Source organism: Hypanus sabinus, assembly GCF_030144855.1.
Source record: "Hypanus sabinus isolate sHypSab1 chromosome 5 unlocalized genomic scaffold, sHypSab1.hap1 SUPER_5_unloc_1, whole genome shotgun sequence".
Taxonomy (NCBI): domain Eukaryota; kingdom Metazoa; phylum Chordata; class Chondrichthyes; order Myliobatiformes; family Dasyatidae; genus Hypanus; species Hypanus sabinus.
The window spans coordinates 574,831-594,837 of NW_026778917.1; the positions used below are offsets into that span (position 1 = coordinate 574,831).

General features: G+C 49.5%; 1 protein-coding gene across 3 annotated transcripts; it reads left to right on the forward strand.

Moving 5' to 3' along the window:
• Positions 1-3,883: 3,883 nt before the first annotated feature.
• On the forward strand, positions 3,884-19,789 carry LOC132385433 (uncharacterized). 3 transcript variants are annotated; one of them, XM_059957503.1, is made up of 6 exons: positions 3,884-3,933; positions 12,727-12,853; positions 14,452-14,811; positions 16,590-16,850; positions 17,377-17,478; positions 17,854-19,789. In XM_059957503.1, the coding sequence occupies exons 2-6, from the start codon at positions 12,805-12,807 to the stop codon at positions 17,952-17,954; spliced, it is 873 nt and encodes a 290-aa protein (XP_059813486.1). In that variant the 5' UTR covers positions 3,884-3,933; positions 12,727-12,804; the 3' UTR covers positions 17,955-19,789. The 3 variants fall into 3 exon arrangements, with proteins under 3 accessions (XP_059813486.1, XP_059813484.1, XP_059813485.1); XM_059957501.1 differs by lacking the exon at positions 3,884-3,933 and adding an exon at positions 10,682-12,167; XM_059957502.1 differs by lacking the exon at positions 3,884-3,933 and adding an exon at positions 10,682-11,282.
• The last annotated feature ends 218 nt before the right edge of the window (positions 19,790-20,007 follow it).

Here is a 20,007-nt window from a genome sequence, read left to right on the forward strand (position 1 = left end):
GAGATGTCTGCACCTCACACTGTGGGGCAGGTGCCACTGAGAAGTTGGGCTGCCCGGTGTGGGGCAATTCCTGACTGTAGCAACTACTGGGGAACGGGTGTGCATTGAGATGGGAGCTCGGGGTGTCTGTTCCTGTGTCCTATTTATTTGTTCTGTCTCAGGTTTTACACTGAACATTACAGCACAACACAGGCCCTTTGGCCCATAATGCTGTGCTGACCTTGTAATCCAGTCTAACGTCAATCGAACCCTCCCCTCAGACCTAGCACTCCACTTTTCTATCATCCATGTTCCTTTAAATGCCTCCACCACACCCCTGGCAGCTTGTTCCTTGCATCCATCCGATATCCCCCCTCGTACTTCCCTCCAATCACCATAAATTGATGCTGTCTGTGTTGGCCATTTCCACCCTGGGAAAAGTCTCTGACTGTCCACTCTGTTCCTGCCTCCGACCCAGTCTCGGGTAGGGGCGGGGCTTTTAAAGCCATTGCTAGCGGGGACGTAATTGGCTACCGCTGATTACATCTAGCAGGATTTCCCTGATGATTGGTTGAATTTCAACATCACATAACAAAGTGGTTGTATTTAATTTCCATTCATCCCGGGAAACAGTTTGCCAGGAAACAGATCGGAGCGAGTCCACGGACCGGTGAGTGACTGTTATCCCGGACACCCTGCGCTCCCTCTCCCGCGGATTGACTGCCTCCCTCACAGACCCGCAGCCGCGCTGGGAACTCGCTCGCCGCGGTAGTGTAGTGGTTAACACGGCGCCGAGAGTCAGGTTCAATTCCCACCGCAGATAAACACCCATTAGGGAATGGAGTGATTTGAATCCTGTGCACTTGGGTGGGATTTGTTGAAACCGGCGTGGTGTCTTACGTCCGAGGTTTTTCCAGCCCTGGAACTGGGAATTCTGCCTGCAGAAGCAACGAGATCGATTAGCTGCTTGAGTGGGTTGCAACAACAGCCTCTCCCATGACAAGAGTAAGACCAAGGAAAGACTGTGGGTCAGTCCTCACTGAGGGATCACACTGGAAAGGGTGAGCAGTTTCAAGTTTCTGGGTGCCAACATCTCAGAGTTTCTATCCTGAGACCGAGATATTGATGCAATCATGAAGGTGGCACACCAACAACTCTACTTCATGTGAAGTTTGAGAGGATTTGTTACGTCATCAAAGACATACAGATCTCCACCACGGTCTGTTTTAGCCCGGCTATGAAAGGCTGAGGGTTGGGCACGGGGTGGGTGGCTGGCAACAGAAGCTGCAAAGACCTCATCCCTGGGAGAGGAAGGATCTGGGACGATGGGCTGCATCTGCAGACAACTTGGAACACTGGCCCAGGTCCGAGGAATTTGGCGAGTTGCTGTCAGTGGCCTACGTCCCAGTAGAGTAAAAGTTCTCCAGATGTACCAGAGAGAGCATTGTGACTGGTTGCATTACCACCTGGAACTGCACCGGATCAGATGAAGCTGCAGAGGGTTGTAAACTCAGCCAGCTCCATCACAAACACAACCCAACCACCAGCAGATGATCAGAGGCCATGCCTCAGGAAGGCAGCACCCAACATGAAGGCCCCTCACCACCCAGAACGTTCCCTCTTCTCATTGCTCCCCACAGGGAGGAGGTACAGGAGCCTGTAGACGCACACTCAATGATTCAGGAACAGCTTCTTGCCCTGTTTGGTACCCCTCGGGGTCATATTTTCTGTTGACAACCACTTTAAAATGGCGGGAGAATGATACTGGCTTTTGGACACTTTATGCAGCTAACGGGAGAGAGAGAAAAAGAGGGGGGGGGGCAGCACCCAGCGCTGATGTGACAGAGAGAGCGACAAAGATTTAAAGTCATGGCTCCATGCCTGATTATTTACTTTTGCTCCAAGGCCACTCACTTTGCCTGCTCGTGCAGATTCCTGCTGAGCCCGCAATGCCGTCCCAGGTGATGGACATGGAGTTGATGGATGGCCGGTAGCCCGGCAGGGGAGGTAAAAGACGAGTCTGCTCAGACACACCACGGGACACTGGAAGAACATTGTGTACCCACGCGAAGGTGGGGGTTTGGAGGATCGATTCGGGCTCACAGGGGGTGAAGGCAGACCGGTGGGGGGTTGTGTGTGTGTCCACCATCGCCTGGGTGACAGGCTCACCACTGAAGAACGATCGTGCCTGGTACGGAGGGGTCACAGTCGGTGACCACAACAGGACAAGAAGACAACGGAATCACCCTCTCCCTCTCCCTGTCTCCCTCTCCCCCTCTCTCTCCAACATTACAAGAGCAACAACCTCGACTTAAACTGAACTGAATTCTGCACCATCTTATGACAATTCATTTACCCCTAGACTTTGATAGAGCTTGGTTTTGATTCCTATTTCCACACTTCAGTATATATTACCGCTAACCTGTTTTTATATATATTTGCATTTTATAGTACTGTATTACTTAGTTTACTAATAAACACTATTAGTTACAGTAATACTGGACTCCAAAGTATTATTCTATTTCTGCTGGTTTGGTAACCCGGACATGGGGTACGTGAGAGCCCTCAGCCAGATATCTGAACTCTCCATGAACACCTCCTCACTGTTTTTCTCTTTATTTGTTTTATAATCGATAGATTTTTATGTCTTTACACTGTACTGCTGCGATAAAAGACAGAATTTCACACCATAGGACAGAGGTAATAAACCCAATACCGATAGCCGGATGACATCAAACCTACAGTGTTCCAGATTGAACCCACATCTCGGCCCCTTCTCCGGAGTGGGATCTCCCAGTACCTGCCAGTATCCACAGGAGCTTCTCTGCCTTCCCATCGGAGTGTAGCATCCTCACAGTTATCCCAGTCTGTCAGCTCGCTCCAGTTCCTTCTGCAGGCAGAATTCCCAGTTCCAGGGCTGGAAAAACCTGGGACGGAGGAGAGTACAGCGAGGGGTCAGGTCGGGTTAATACTTTATCACCCAAATGTACAGAACTGAAATCACTCCATTCCCTTACTGTGTGTGTGTCGGTCTGAATGCCCCTAACACACCACAATCATATCTGCTTCCACCCCACCCCGGCCTGTTCCAGGCTCAAGCAACTTGCTCCACACATCTCCCCTCAGCGTCCCCCACCCCACATCCCGTCATCTTTACCCTGTGCCCTTTCCTATTTGACTGACCACCAAGCCTATTTATTTAGAGACCCGTCCCAGAAGCCCTCGACACCCAATTACCCCCTTGTCAGCAATTAACCTACTAACCAGGACCTGTTTACCCGGAGGAAACCCGCACGGTCACGGGGAGAAGGTTTTAACTCCTTACAGACTGCGGTGGGAATTGAACCTGGCTCTCGGCGCCGTGTTAACCACTACACTACCGCGGCGAGCGAGTTCCCAGCGCGGCTGTGGGTCTGTGAGGGAGGCAGTCAATCCGCGGGAGAGGGAGCGCAGGGTGTCCGGGATAACAGTCACTCACCGGTCCGTAGACACGCCCCGACCACGGTCTGATCCCGTTTTACAGCAAACCGGATCCCGGGCTGATTTAAAATTAAATTGTTAAGTGATTAGTTCAAATTCAGCCAATCATCAGGGAAATCTAACCAGATGTATTCTGCAGCAGCCAATTACGTCCCCGCTAGCAATCGCTTTAAACGCCCCGCCCCTACCCGAGACTGGGTCGGTTCACAACCCGGAACTGGACCCGCTGCTGAAGTTGTTGGGGAGACGCCAGCAAACCGCTGCTGGTAAATCAGTAACATGATAAAGGAGGCTCCCTAGCAACCTCGACAGCACCAGCAGAGTGAAAAACAGTTCCCTTCCCTTAGTAGAAAGGCTTTTTGTAACCCACCTCTCCGGAGCCGAGCCGCCACTACTTTATCCTGCCAGCTGAGACATTCTGCAGAGGCTGGAAATCCAGAGCAGTTAACACAAAGTGCTGGAGGAACTCAGCAGGTCAGTGAGGTCTCCGTCGGTCAGGGTCGACCATGGATGTTGCGTCCAGCTTGTCCAGATTCCCAACCCGGGGCAGTACAACATGGAGAGCAATCTGCTGCCCGTGTAGCCCCCGCCCCCCCGGGCACCCCCACCCCTCTCGACGCAACGCAGAGACTCTCAGCAGCAGAGTCGAGCTCACACGGATCACTTGTGTTGGCAGCTCATTCCTCACTCTCACCACCCTCTGAATGAAGATGTTCCCTCATATCCCCTTTAGACTTTCACCCATCACCCTTAACCCATGACCTTTCGTTGTAGTCCCACCCACCCTCAGTACCAAAGCCTGCTTCCATTTACCCTAAGTATACCCCTCATAATTTATATACTTCATCAAATCTCCTCTCAATCTTCTACGCTCTAAAGAACGAAGTCCTAATTTTTCCTGAGAACTCTGACCCGGCAACATCCTTGTAAATTTTCTCTGCACGCTTTCAAATACATGACGGCCCATACAAACAAGCTGGATGAACTCAGCAGGTTGGGCAGCATCCGCCAAAATGAACAGTCAAGGTTTCGGGTCAGGACTGAAGAAGGAGGGGGCAGCGACCCTATAAAGAAGGTGGGGGGAGGGTGGAAAACCAATCAGAGGGAAGATCAAGGGGTGGGGGAGGGGATAGGCAGGAGAGGCGAAGAAGGAATGTAAGGGGAAAGCACTACGGGGCAGAATCATGAGAGAGGTGATAGGCAGCTGGAAGAGGAGGCAGAGTGAAAGTGGGATGGGGGAAGAGGGAGGGAGGACATACATCCTGTATGTCGGTGAGACCTGACGCAGATTGGGGGACCGTTTTGTCGAGCTCCTCCGTTCCACCCACCACAACAGACAGGATCTCCCGGTTGCCACCCACTTCAACTCTGCTTCACATTCCCATTCGGATATGTCCGTACTTGGCCTCCTCTACTGCCATGATGAGGCCAATCTCAGGTTGGAGGAGCAACACTTCATCTACCATCTGGGTAGTCTCCAGCCCCTTGGCATGAACATCGAATTCTCCAACTTCCAGTAATTCCCTCCCTCTCCCTTCCCCCATCCCATTTTCACTCTGCCTCCTCTTCCAGCTGCCTATCACCTCCCTCATGATTCTGCCTTCATCTACTACCCATAGTGCTTTCCCCTTACATTCCTTCTTCACCTCTCCTGCCTATCCCCTCCCCCACCCCTTGATCTTTCCTCTGATTGGTTTTTCACCCTCCCCCCACCTTCTTTATAGGGCACCTGCCCCCTCCTGCCGAAGGGTCTCGGTCCGAAACGTTGACTGCTCATTTCAACGGATGCTGCCTGACCTGCTGAGTTCATCCAGCTTGTTTGTACATGTTGATTTGGCCTCAGCATCTGCAGTGTACTTTGTGTTTGATATATGACGGCCAATGTGCCAAAAGTTTTCTTTATGACCCAGTCTACCTATGATTTCAATTAATGACGGACCTCCATTGCAGACGCCTTTGTTCTACCACACTCCTCAGGGCTCCACTGTTCACTGTGTAAGATGAACTATGGTTGGTCCTACCGAACTGTCGGCATTAAATTCTATCTGCCACTCTACAGCTTATTTTTGCAGCTGACCCAGATCCTACTGCAAACTCCGATGGTCGTCGTTGACCTTACCCCACACCAGCCATGCTGATGATCCTTAATCAGTCCACGTCGATCCAAATGTCAATGTCTGATGCTTTAGGATATCTTCCAATAACTTTCCCACCAATGATGTCAGACTCGTCGACCTATAATCTGCTTTATGTTTAGAGCCTTTTTAAGCAGCTGAGCAACATTAGCTGACAGAACTGAAAATCCTACCCCTCCACAACAGCAGCCAATAGAGTACCTCTCTCGTTGTTAAGGGTGATTAAAATATCTCTGCTATGGCTCCAGCAGTTTCTGCACTTGCCTCCCGTGGGGTCTGAGGGAACCTCTTGTCAGGCTCTGGGGATTTGCCTCTGGTCGGTAAACACCTGCTCATCAGTATAGGGTCTGTGAAGTTGATGTCGCTTTGCCTCACTTCTATAGAATCTGTGCCTGTCTCCTGAGTAAATACGAATGCAAAAAACCTCTTTCAGATCTCCCCATCTCTGTTGGCTCCACACACGGACTAACGTTCTGATCTCGTCCACTACAATCCGACCGTATCTCCAGAATCCCCGAGGATTCTCCTTCACCCTGCCTGATAGGGCAACTTCCTGGCTTCTTTTTATCTCTCCTGATTTCTTAAACGTTCCCTGGTATTTCTCATGCTCCATAACTACCACATTTTTTCCTACCTGTCAAAACCTAACATGCATTTTTTTTTCTTAGCTAGGGCCTTGAAATTTCCTGAAAACCCAGCTTCCCTACACTGTCATCCTGACAGGCACATGCAAGCTTTGTACTCTCAAAACCGCACTTCGGAAGGCCTCCCACTTGCCAAGTATACCTTTCCCAGAAAAGAACCTTTCCCAGTCGACACTTGCTAAATAATTTCTGAAACCTTCAAAACTGGCCTTTCTCCAATTTAGATTCTCAACCCGTGGACCAGACCAATTCTTTTCCATATTCAGTTTGAAACTAATTGCATTGTGAGACCCGTCCCAGAAGCCCCCACAAACCTCTGTCACCTGCCCTGTCTCATTCCCTGGAGGAAATGAAGCATTGCATCCTCTGTCACTGGGGCTTCCACATACTGATTAAGGAAACTTTTTGAACACATTTGACAAACTCTATCCTATCCTATTACAGTGTGGGAGTCTCAGTCAATATGTGAAAAATTAAAATAACCTACTGTAACAGCATTATGTTTCTTGCAACAGTCTGTGATCTCTCTGCAAATTTGTGCCTTTCTATGCCTGGACTGTTGCGTGGTCTGTATTAGAACCCTATTAATGTGGTCCTACGTCTCGTACTTCTCAGTTCGATCTGTAAAGACTCGCTAGGCCAGTTCTCCAGTCTCTCCAGAGTGAGCACTGCTGTGACATTCTCCCTGACGAGGAACACCACCCCTCTTCCTTTAATCCCTCCTGCTCTGTCGTGTTTGAAAAACAGAACCCCAGATTATTGAGCTGCCACTCCTACCCCTCCTGCAATCAAGTCTCACTAATGCCTACAACATCATAATTCCAGGTGTTGATCCATGCTCTGAGCTCACCCACCTTTCCTATGATACTTCTTCCTTTGAAATATACACAGTTCAGGACAAATCACACTATGATTAACCTTTTGACTCCTGACTTTGAGGTCTAATCAACATCAGTCTCTATGACCTCTCCACTATCTCTTCTGGTTCTCGGTTCCCATCCCCCTGCAACTCTAATTTAACTATCAACCCATCCCACAGAGACATTCGTCCCCCTCCAGTTCAGGTGCAAACTGTCTCGTCCGTACAGGGCAAACATGAGGAAATCTGCAGATGCTGGAAATTCAAACAACTCACACAAAATGCTGGTGGAACACAGCAGGCTCAGCCCGAAACATCGACAGTGCTTCTCCTTATAGATGCTGCCTGGCCTGCTGTGTTCCACCAGCATTTTGTGTGTGTTGTCTTCTGTACAGGTCCCACTTTGTCTGGAAGAGAGCCCCATGATCCAACCCCAACTCCCTCCCTCCTTAGCCACCTGTTGAACTGTGTAATCTTCCTGTTTCTGGCCTCACTAGCATGTGTCATGGTAGCAATCCTGAGATCACAGCCCTGGAGGCCCTGCCCTTTAACTCCCTGAACTCCCTTTGCAGAACCTTGTCACTCTTCCTGCCTATGTCAGAGATCCCTACCTACACGGACTATGACCTCGGCTGCTCACCCTCCCACTTAAGAATGCTGAGGACTCGATCTGAGATGCCCTGGACACTGGCACCCAGGAAGCAACGTACCATTGCTCTGTTGGGTCATTCCCCCCAACTATCGAAAGTAATATACCTGTTGTTGAGGGGGGTGGCCACAGGGGTACTCTGCAGTGGCTGGTTAACCCCTTTTCCCATCCTGTGTTATCTGTGTCCTGCACCCTGGGAGGACACCTCTCTATAAGTCTTACCTGTCTATCACCCCTTCAGCCTCTTGAATGATCCGGAGTTCATCCAGTTCCAGCTCCCACTCATGGCCGTTCTCAAGTCAGGCCAGATTGGTTTGTTAGAAGCTGCAGCTGGATGCATTTCTTCAGGTGAAGTTGTCCGGGCACTGGAGGGCTCGCTGACTTCCCACACCATGCAAGAGGGGCATTCCACTATCCTGCCTGGCATCTCAACTGTTCAAAATGAGGAAATGTAAAGAAGCTGGAAAGAAACTGCAGCTTTCATTCTCTCCTTCTCTGTGTGAATCTCAGAAGAGCTAAAGCCTCAAAATCTCCACTCCAACTCTGCCCGCTCTGACGATAGCCACTCTGCTTTCCACTGCCCTACTTTAATTTCTTCTTGCTAATCAATCCGGAACACTGATTGGCCACTGTGCAAAGCTCCAAACCTGCCACAAGTCCCTGCCGTTTCTGCTCGATCAGTGAACCCGAATGTACATGCAGAGGATGTTTCCTATAGTGAGAGGAGCCTTGGAGCAACGATCTGATTCTGAAAGCCTTGCTACAACCCTTCCAACCACATTTACCACCTACCTTCAGCCATTTTGTCAGTTACCACCTGCAGGGAAAAGCAATCACATCTCAGAGACCTGATCTCCCCGGACCAAACCATTCCGACTCCTCTTTATCCAACCTCCTGCATTTCCAGGATAAAACAGATGCATTTCCTGTGACCTGATCTCCCCTGCACCAAACCATTCCGACTCCTCTTAACCCATCCCTCCCGTGTTTCCAAGAGAAAACAAATGCATTTCCTGTGACCTGATCATTCTGACTACTCTTAATCCCTCCCTCCTACATTTCATGGACGCTATCCATGAGGATGTTTTCCAATCACTTCACCATCCTGTAGTTTGCTGGCATCTTTGAGTGAGCGAACAACATGAGCCATACTCTGGTCATCTGGCACCCCATCCGTGACAGACAAATGGCAGACAAGTGACCATCGTCTCTCAACTACACTCCCCCCCACCCCCGTCCTTCCTGTCATTTCCTGGGACAGATACTGTCTGACCCTGGGAACTCATCCACCTCAACATTGGCCAATGTCCCTAACCTTCCTGAAACAGACAATTGTATCACTGTCTGATAGGGAGGAGCAACTGCACGGGTTTGGAAAAGCTGTAGAAAGCTGTCAACTCAGACAGCTCCAATACGGACATGAGCACTGTGAAAAATCTGTTTGAAAGTCATCCGCTGTTCCTCATATAGCCTGTGTTTCCAGTCTACGCTATCCAACTCCTCCCTCATCCCGTTGTAGTCTCCCTTGTTTAGGCATAATACACTGGTTTTAGATCGAACTATCGCATCCTCTATTTGTATGAGAAACTCAATCATACTGCGATCACTCTTTCCAAGAGGATCCTTAACTACAAGATTGCTAACTTTACCTGCCTCATTGCACAGGACCAGGTCTAAGATAGTGTGTAGGGGTAACATGCTGTTGAAGAACGTTATCGTGTATTCACTGTCTGAAGTTCTCAAGACAGCCTTGATTCACCCAGTCTATGTGCAAGTTAAACTTCCCATGACAACTGCTGTTCCTTTCTTACATGCCTCAGATAATTCTCTGCTTATTGCCTGTGCCACTGTCATGTTATTATTCGGTAGCTGATAGACAACTCCCACCGGTGATTTTTTTTCCCTTTACTATTCCTAATCTCTACCCAGATGGTTCAATATTTTGCTCTTTAGATCTTACGTCATCTCTCACTATCGCCCTGATCTCACCTTTAATGAAGAGCCCTACCACACATCCCTTAACTTTCTGCCTGTTCTTCCATATTACCTGATATCCTTGGATATTTAATTCCCAAACCTCTCCACCCTGCAACTATGTTTCTGTAATGGCTACTAAATCATAGCCCTTTCTACATATTTGTTCCAGAAGTTCACTGACGTCGTTACGAATACTACGATCATTCAGATAAAGTGCCCTTGCACTCATTATGCCTTTAAAATGGGTTTTCTCTTTTGCACTTGACTTTCTTGCAACAGTCCAGGCACATAGAGGAACAGGTTTGCAGAGAGATCACAAACTGTTGCAAGAAACATTGTGTTACAGTAGGTTATTTTAACTTTTCTCATATTGACTGAGACTCCCACACTGTAAAAGGATAAAATAGGATAGAGTTTGTCAAGTGTGTTCAAGAAAGTTTCCTTAATCAGTATGTAGAAGCCCCAGTGACAGAGGATGCAATGCTTCATTTCCTCCAGGGAATGAGACAGGGCAGGTGACAGAAGTTTGTGAGGGGAACACGAGGCATCCAGTTACCTCAATGCCATTAGTTTCCAATTAAATATGGAAAATAATTGGTCTGGTCCACGGGTTGAGAATCTAAATTGGAGAAAGGCCAGTTTTGATGGTTTCAGAAATTATTTGGCAAGTGTGGGAGAGATTCTTTTCTGTGAAAGGTATACTTGGCAAGTGGGAGGCCTTCCGAAGTGCGGTTTTGAGAGTACAAAGCTTGCATGTGCCTGTCAGGATGACAGGTAAAGATAACCAGTTGGTTTTCTGGAAATATCGAGACCCCAGCTAAGAAAAAAAGTGCATGGCAGGTTTCAGCAGAGAGGGACAGATGTGGTAGTAATGGAGCATGGGAAATACCGGGGAATGTTTAAGAAATCAGCAGCACAATAAAGAAGCCAGGAAGTTGCCCTATCAGGCAGGGTGAAGGAGAATCCTCGGGGATTCTGCAGAAACGGTCAGAGCTGAAGGATTGTAATGGACAAGATTGGTTTTCCGCAGATCAGAACGTTAGTTCATGTGTGGAGTCAACAGCGATGGGGAGATATAACCATATAACAATCACAGCATGGAAACAGGCCATCTTGGCCCTCCTAGTCCGTGCCGAACCCTTAATCTCACCTAGTCCCACCTACCCGCACTCAGCCCATAACCCTCCACTCCTTTCCTGTCCATATACCTATCCAATTTTACCTTAAATGACACAACTGAACTGGCCTCTACTACTTCTACGGGAAGCTCATTCCACACAGCTATCATTCTTTGAGTAAAGAAATACCCCCTCGTGTTTCCCTTAAACTTCTGCCCCCTAACTCTCAAATCATGTCCTCTAGGTTTTTGCATTCGTACTTACTCAGGAAACAGGCACAGATTCTATAGAAGTGAGGCAAAGCAACGTCAACTTCACCGTTGAACTCGGGAGGACCAACCATAGTTCATCTTACACAGTGAACAGTGCAGCCCTGAGGAGTGTGGTAGAACAAAGGCGTCTGCAATGGAGGTCCGTAATCCATGGAGAGTGGCGTCACAGGTAGACTGGGTTGTAAAGAAAACGTTTGGCACATTGGCCTTCATATATCAAAGTTTTGTTGTTCAAAAGATGGGCTGCTGAGCTGTTGGTGAGGCCTAATTTGGAGTATTGAGTGCAGTTTTGGTCACCTACATACAGGAAAAATGTAATAAAGTTTGAAAGAGTGCAGAGAAAACTTACAAGGATGTTGCCGGGTCAGAGTTCTCAGGAAAGATTAGGACTTCGTTGTTTAGAGCGTAGAAGATTGAGAGGAGATTTGATGAGGTATACAAATTATGAGGGGTATACTTAGGGTAAATGGAAGCAGGCTTTTGTCCTGAGGGTGGGTGGGACTACAATGAAAGGTCATGGGTGAAACATCCATGGTCGACCCTGACCGACGGAGACCTCGCTGTGCTCTGCCTGACCTGCGGAGTTCCTCCAGCACTTTGTGTTAACTGCTCTGGATTTCCAGCCTCTGCAGAATGTCTCAGCTAGCAGGATAAAGTAGTGACGGCTCGGCTCCGGAGAGGTGGGTTACAAAAAGCCTTTCTACTAAGGGAAGGGAACTGTTTTTCACTCTGCTGGTGCTGTCGAGGTTGCTAGGGAGCCTCCTTTATCATGTTACTGATTTACCAGCAGCGGTTTGCTGGCGTCTCCCCCAAGAACTTCAGCAGCGGGTCCAGTTCCGGGTTGTGAACCGTCCGAGTCTAGGGTAGGGGCGGGACTTTTAAAGCCATTGCTAACGGGACGTAATTGGCTGCTGCAGAATACATATTTCCCTGATGATTGGCTGAATTTGAAATAATCACATAACAAAGTGGTGGTGTTTAATTTCAAATCAGCCCGGGATCCGGTTTGCTGTAAAACGGGATCAGACCGTGGTCGGAGCGTGTCCACGGACCGGTGAGTGACTGTTATCCCGGACACCCTGCGCTCCCTCTCCCGCGGATTGACTGCCTCCCTCACAGACCCGCAGCCGCGCCGGGAACTCGCTCGCCGCGGTAGTGTAGTGGTTATCACGGCGCCGAGAGCCAGGTTCAATTCCCACCGCAGTCTGTAAGGAGTTAAAACCTTCTCCCCGTGACCGTGCGGGTTTCCTCCGGGTAAACAGGACCTGGTTAGTAGGTTAATTGCTGACAAGGGGGTAATTGGGTGTCGAGGGCTTCTGGGACGGGTCTCTAAATAAATAGGCTTGGCAGTCAGTCTGTTTGCCAGGGTCTAATAGGAGAGGGCACAGAGTAAAGATGATGGGGAGGGGGCATGTGTGGGGCAAGTTGCTTGACACAGTGATGGGAGCCTGGAACAGGCCGGGGTGGGGTGGAAGCAGATATGATTGTGGTGTGTTAGGGGCATTCAGACCGACACACACACATTAAGGGAATGAAGTGATTTCAGTTCTGAACATTTGGGTGATAAAGTATTAACCCGACCTGACCCCTCGCTGTACTCTCCTACGTCCCAGGATTTTCCGGCCCTGGAACTGGGAATTCTGCCTGCAGAAGGAACTGGAGCGAGCTGACAGACTGGGATAACTGTGAGGATGCTACACTCCGATGGGAAGGCAGAGAAGCTCCTGTGGATACTGGCAGGTACTGGGAGATCCCACTCCGGAGAAGGGGCCGAGATGTGGGTTCATTCTGGAACACTGTAGGTTTGATGTCATCCGGCTATCGGTATTGGGTTTATTACCTCTGTCCTATGGTGTGAAATTCTGTCTTTTATCGCAGCAGTACAGAGTAAAGACATAAAAATCTATCGATTATAAAACAAATAAAGAGAAAAACAGTGAGGAGGTGTTCATGGAGAGTTCAGATATCTGGCTGAGGGCAAGAAGCTGTTCCTGAATCATTGAGTGTGTGTCTGCAGGCTCCTGTACCTCCTCCCTGTGGGGAGCAATGAGAAGAGGGAATGTTCTGGGTGGTGAGGGGCCTTCATGTTGGGTGCTGCCTTCCTGAGGCATGGCCTCTGATCATCTGCTGGTGGTTGGGTTGTGTTTGTGATGGAGCTGGCTGAGTTTACAACCCTCTGCAGCTTCATCTGATCCGGTGCAGTTCCAGGTGGTAATGCAACCAGTCACAATGCTCTCTCTGGTACATCTGGAGAACTTTTACTCTACTGGGATGTAGGCCACTGACAGCAACTCGCCAAATTCCTCGGACCTGGGCCAGTGTTCCAAGTTGTCTGCAGATGCAGCCCATCGTCCCAGATCCTTCCTCTCCCAGGGATGAGGTCTTTGCAGCTTCTGTTGCCAGCCACCCACCCCGTGCCCAACCCTCAGCCTTTCATAGCCGGGCTAAAACAGACCGTGGTGGAGATCTGTATGTCTTTGATGACGTAACAAATCCTCTCAAACTTCACATGAAGTAGAGTTGTTGGTGTGCCACCTTCATGATTGCATCAATATCTCGGTCTCAGGATAGAAACTCTGAGATGTTGACACTCAGAAACCTGAAACTGCTCACCCTTTCCAGTGTGATCCCTCAGTGAGGACTGACCCACAATCATCCCCTTGGTGTTACTGTGTCATGGGAGAGGCTGTTGTTGCAACCCACTCAAACAGCTGATCTCACTCCTGTACACCTCCTCGTCTCCATCTGAGATCCTGCCAAAAGCGTGCACTACAGAATTAGGCCCTTCAACCCTTCCTAGCCATGCTGTTCTAGTGGCCTTGGTCAGTGGCCTGTACCTTGGCAGTACAAGTGTTGGACGAGAGACTTGTTAAACATTGTACAGGTCTCGGCTTCCACCGCCCTGCCAGGCCGTGAGTTCCAAATTCCAACCCTTAGTTGTTCAGTGTGTTTCCCATCGTTCTGTTATTCCTACGTCATCTGTCTCCAGTACCTCCAGGATCGTGGTTCTTCAAAGGCCTTTCCAAGATGAAAATGTCTGTCTGCTGACATACCATCTCCAGGTAGATTACACATGCTCACGATCAACATTACCTATTCCATCTGCAGGAATGCACATTCTCAGTTTGAAGGTCTGGTGGACTACGACTGCCCCAGGCCCATCCTGACTGGACATTGTCTTTATCCCCTGTCTTCCCCTAGCTTCCACACCAGTGGCTATGCTTCATTAGGAGTTTTTCAGAAGATTTGCTGGCACCAAAGTCTATCCAATTTCTGCAGGAATTCTCTGCTCCCTGTAGCGGGTGTGAGGGTGATAACTTCTCCATGTTTTATTCCAGTCCTTCCCACTGTGGTCCAGTGCAGAGTGGCTGTGGCCTCCCCAGACTCAATCACCACCGTCCTTGCTGGTGGATCCGTCCACTTCCCCATCCTCCATGTCAGTGAAGACAAGTATGAGGTGACTCTGGGGAAAAGGTCCCCGAACCAGCTGAAGATCTTGGCCTGGATGTCAGACCGACCGGAGAGTCCGTACGTGATCCGGCCGTCCTACAGGAACCGGGTTCACTTCCGGAGTGATGGTGTTATCGAGATGCGAGGCATCAACATGAGTGACCAGGGGACGTACGAGGTGCAGACAAACTACTTTGGGAGGGAGCTGAGAAACCGTGACTGTAACCAGTTCGAGATCAATGTTGTTGGTGAGTAGTCGTGTTAGAAAGCACTAGAGCACAGAAACAGGCCATTCAGCCCATCCAGTCTGTACTGAATTATGAAAGTGTCATAGATCGCCACAGCCATTCAGTCCATGTATTCTCCCGAGTCGCATTGGCCCATACCTGGACCATAGCCCTCCCTACCCGTCCCATCCACGTAACATCCAAAATTTCTCTTAAATATGAAAATCAAACCCATATCCACCATTTGCCCTGCCAGCTCAGTCCTTGCTCTCACCACCCTCTAGGTGCTGATGTTCCCCCTCCTGTTCCCCTTAAATATTTCACCTTTTACCCTTAACACATGACCTCTCGTAGTCTCTCCCAAACTTACTGGAAAAGGCCTGCTTGCATTTACCCTGTCCAATTACCCCACGTAATTTTGTATACCTCTATCAAATTTCCCCTCAGTTTAGGAATGAAGTGTTAACCTGTAACCTCTCCCTGTGACCCAGGTCCTCATATCCCAGCAATGTCCATGTTTTAGGGACAGTACCCACCTCTCCCACCCGCTGGTCCCCAGCACGAGACTTTCTGATCCCGAGGACCCAGACACCACCCAGGTGACCCTGTCACTGCCCCCCCCCCCACCGACTATGCCTTCCCCCTCTCACTGTGACCGACAGCAGGCTGTGTCTCAGCCCAGTACCCCCTCCCTCACTCTGGATCCTTGAAATCTTGTGTGAACTTCTTGATGCTTTCCCTGGGGGGAAAGTACTGACTCCATTCTAAGCCCCTTTATAATACACGTCTATAAGGTGTAATGTATAAGGGTTAAGGAAACAGCAATGAAAAATCTTTCTACATCTGAGTGACAGACATGGAGAACCTTCACTGCTGCCCCAAACACCAGCAGGTGTAACGGGAAGGAAATCGGAGGAATGATGTTCCAGCCTGCCTGTCCTCACCCTAGAAGCCGGTTCCTCACGTCCAGGCAGGACTTGGCCTGGAACGTCGACTCCATAGATGCTGCCTGACCTACTGAGTTCTCCTCCAGCATTTTGTGTGTGTGTTCCTGTAGCTCACATCCTTGTAAATGTCCTCTGCACTTTTTCCACACCTTCCCTGTGACAGGATAACCACAACTCCACCCACAGTACACCGAGCGTGGCCTCACCAACATCTTGTACAACTGTGCCGTGATGGCCCTCACGTCTGTAGTCAGTACCCTGACTGTACGGGCCAGCACGCTAAACGTCTCCTTCACCGCCCTGTCTACTGTGGATTCACTTCCACTTTGATCTCCATCAGCTGATCAATCCAAAGGGACTGAAACAGTCAGACACCAGCAGCATCGCTGCAGTTGCCAGTCAGCGTGGAACTGACGATAAACTTTCTCAGGGACTCCAGTTCCGGATTTCTCCTTGGGGTTTCCTCCTGAAGTCTGTCCCGTGGGTTTCCCTTCTCCTGCGGGAGCTGCCAGTCACAGCCGAGGAGCCCCGTTCGCCCGAAGCAACCTGCCTGACGGTGCCGGTAACAGGCCTTGGGCCCTTCTCCTGTTGGTGGAAATGATTCTGCTGGGTTCTGCTCGTTGAGACTCGCCATGGGGGACATTTAACAAATTGTGGAGCTTGTATCCGCACTACCCGCTCTCCCGGCTGTGACGATCTCCACCAGCTTGTGAGTGATTCACTGACAAATGTACCTTTCCCCAGTGAGGGGTAGTATCAGTGGGGGTGGAGTGGATTTGGCTGTGGGGGGTTTGTTGAGGGGAATGTTTTCAGGAATTTGATATTAATTCATAGTGAAATCTCTGCTGGCAGAGCCGGTGTCTGAGCCGACGGTGGAGATCAGCAGGAATGCCTCCCACGTCACGCTGAACTGCTCGGCTCTCGGAACCGGACAGGTCACCTATCGGTGGGAGAGGCAGACAGACGCTGCTGGTGGGAACGTCACCTTCCATGGAGCCCTGCTGTTCCTGCAGAATGATGGGCTGAGTGGCCACACCTACAAATGCATTGCTGAAAATTGCTGCAGTCGGCAGATCAGCCTCCCAGTCTCCGCAGACCTCAACCCAGCCAGCGGTGAGTGGGAATCAGTGGATGTGGAGAAGGTGTTTCCAGTGGTGGGGGAGTCTCAGGATATGGGGGCGTCCATTTAGGACAGAGATGAGGAATTTCTTTAGCCAGAGGGTGGTGAATCTGTGGAATTCATTGCCCCAGACGGCTGTGGAGGCCGTCATTGGGTGTATTTAGAATGGAGGTTGTTGGTTCTTGGTTATTCGGGGTGTCTAAGGTTACAGTGAGAAGGCAGGAGAATGGGATTGAGAGGGACAATGAGTCAGCCACAGTGGGATAGCAGAGCAGACCCGATGGGCTGAACGGCCTACTTTTTGCTCCTGTGTTATTCGTGATATCATCTCCTAGAGTAGGATGTGAAGTGAGGACTGCTTGGAGTCCAGAACGTCCCCCAGGACCCTACTGGACGGGCTGGAGTGAGAGAGGTGGGGAGGGAGTCCAGTTTCCAGACAAAGATTCCGGTTGTGGGTCTCTGACCATGAAATGGATCAGTGAACTGAGGTTTAATTCTGTCCGTCTTTCTGTCCCCCAGAGTCCAGAAATTATTGGGCAAGTGTTCTCAGCTTTATAGTCCTCTCAGTGGTTGTGATGTTAATCTTGGGTCAGCATCTGCTCAGGAAATCGGTACTGATTGGTGAGTATCCTCTTCGCTATCATCCCATCCCACCCTGGTGTAAGGTGAGTCCGATGTTGGGACAACACACACACATGCTGGAGGATACAGCGGGTCAGGTAGCATCTAATAAACAGGCCCGATATATATAATTATTAACATCTTTAACCCTCATTGTAACTAATTACTATCTTTATCCTTGGTTATAACTAATGATTGATATATTTATACTCGATATGTCCAAGTACCTCCTGCACCACACCAGTCCCACATCCACAGGTAAACCGGGTGTATTCAGGGACTGAGAATGGATGCACCGTCCCTGGTGCTCAGGAAGGAATAACTACCCTCCCTCGTCACTGACTGGGAACTGACGTGTGACGTTTTCTCTCGCAGGTCAAGCACATCCAGAAACCAAGGGCCAGGAGAGTTCCAGTGAGAATGAGGGTTCGGACTGTCCTCTCCAGAAGTCCCGAGGTTCCTCTGACCCTGTGTGACCTGGAACCGGGACGGTGCTGAACATGTCCCTCCCACCAGCTGCTGTCTCCACCGTGACCTCCACCCACCAGCCCCTGAGCACAGGACGTCTGCACCTCACACTGTGGGACAGGTGCCACTGAGACGCTGGGTGTTGATGCTGTCTGTGACAGGGCCATTTCCACCCTGGGAAAAGTCTCTGACTGTCCACTCTGTTCCTGCCTCCTGTCATCTTGTACACGTCACTCTCGTCCTCCTTCACTGCAAAGAGAAAATCCCGAGCTCGCTCAACCTCTCCTCATCGGACCAGCTCCCAGAGCGGCCACCTCACTGCAGCAAGGATGTGGATACTACGGAGAGAGTGCAGACGGGATTTACATCGGACCAGCTCCCAGAGCGGCCACCTCAGTGCAGCAAGGATGTGGATACTACGGAGAGAGTGCAGACGGGATTTACATCGGACCAGCTCCCTAATCCATTCGGCACTGACTGACTTTCAACAAGTCGACAACTCATCATCTCGGCTTCTACAGTTTGCACCTTAGTTGTCTGTCACTTTTGTTATTGAGTAGCTTTTCGCAATTTCTATTTTGCTGTGAGTGCCTGTACTGAAATGATGCCTTGTATAGAATTCTGTTGTGTATTTAATATTTAAGTATGTTGATTGATTGTGTATTATTGTGTATACATGTTTAATAATTCTCATGTTAATCTATTCTTTGTTTGAATGTATAATCATTCTGTACATTGTTGATTAAACATTCTTCGTTGAAATAAATCATTGCTGTCTCTCTGTAAAAGTAAGTGAATATGTAAAAATAACACCCTGTTACGTGTGTGCCTTGCTTAAAGTGAACACAAGGTTAGACTCACATTTTGGACCCCATTGTCTTCCTTTGGAATAACTTAACATTGAAGTTTCAATGCATAACAGTGGCGAATGAGGTGTTTTTAAAATGTACCCGAGATAGTTCTTGTCTTGAAGCCCAGCAAGACATTCGTACTAAACTGTTGTGACAAATGCAAATGAAAACTGCAGCCCTGGATGTTTAGAGGCTGTTGTGTTAAAGACCGTACAGGTTGATAGGCTAATTGTCCTGTGACTAAACTGGGGGAATGCTGGGCAGCGTAGCACAAGGGGCCTCTTCCACACCATTTAAAAAACAAAACGCTCTCACTAAAGAAATTCCTTCTCTGAGATTGTAGGCTTACGATGTTGGTGCTGAAATGTGTGACAACACTTGCAGGCTGTGTCCAGCAGATCGTTGGGTTACGGTAGTTGTTTGTGTAAATAGTGCCTTTCACCGTGTATTCTAATGTGCATGTGAAAAATAAACTGGAATCTGATTGCAGAAGTTAGTGTGCTTGGCCCTGACAACATTTGAGCTGTTCATCTTGGACCACTGAGAGCTTCAGACCCAGCCCTCAACACCTCACAGGCAAGGAGTTCAGTGCAGTCAAACACCACTGACAACTTGCACGTGGAAGGACATGATGTGACAGACTAATTTTTCACCCTCCGGGACACTGGCATCACCTTTCCTGGTTGAGTGCTCCCAAGGATGGAACTGAGCGTGACAGCCAGCACGATGCGGGTTCGATTCGTCACTGCCTGCAGTGACTGTTTGCTCTGAGTGCTCCGGTTTCCACCCGCTTTCCAAAGACGTACGGTCAGGGTTCGTGAGTGGAACCTGCGGCTGCCCCCGGCACATCCTGGGAGAGTGTGACAGACAAAGCCAATCTTTGAAACAAGACGAGGTGGAGATGCAGAGCCTTTCATACCCGTTCACAGCACTCCCATATTAATCACCAATTCATTGTTCTCCTCACTCTACCCCTCGCCCACACACCAGGGCCACTTGGCAGGGACCAACCTCAGTGATCAGAGACACAAATCGAGTGGATAGACAGAGAGCTGTTGCCAGGGTGGATATACTTATACAAGGGGGCAGAACTTTAAGGTGATTGGAGAGGGGGATGTTCGAGTGGTGGGCATGTGGAACACCCCCTTATGGGGGGGGGGGGGGTGGCAGAAGCAGATACACACAAAACCCTCAGGTAGGGACATAGATG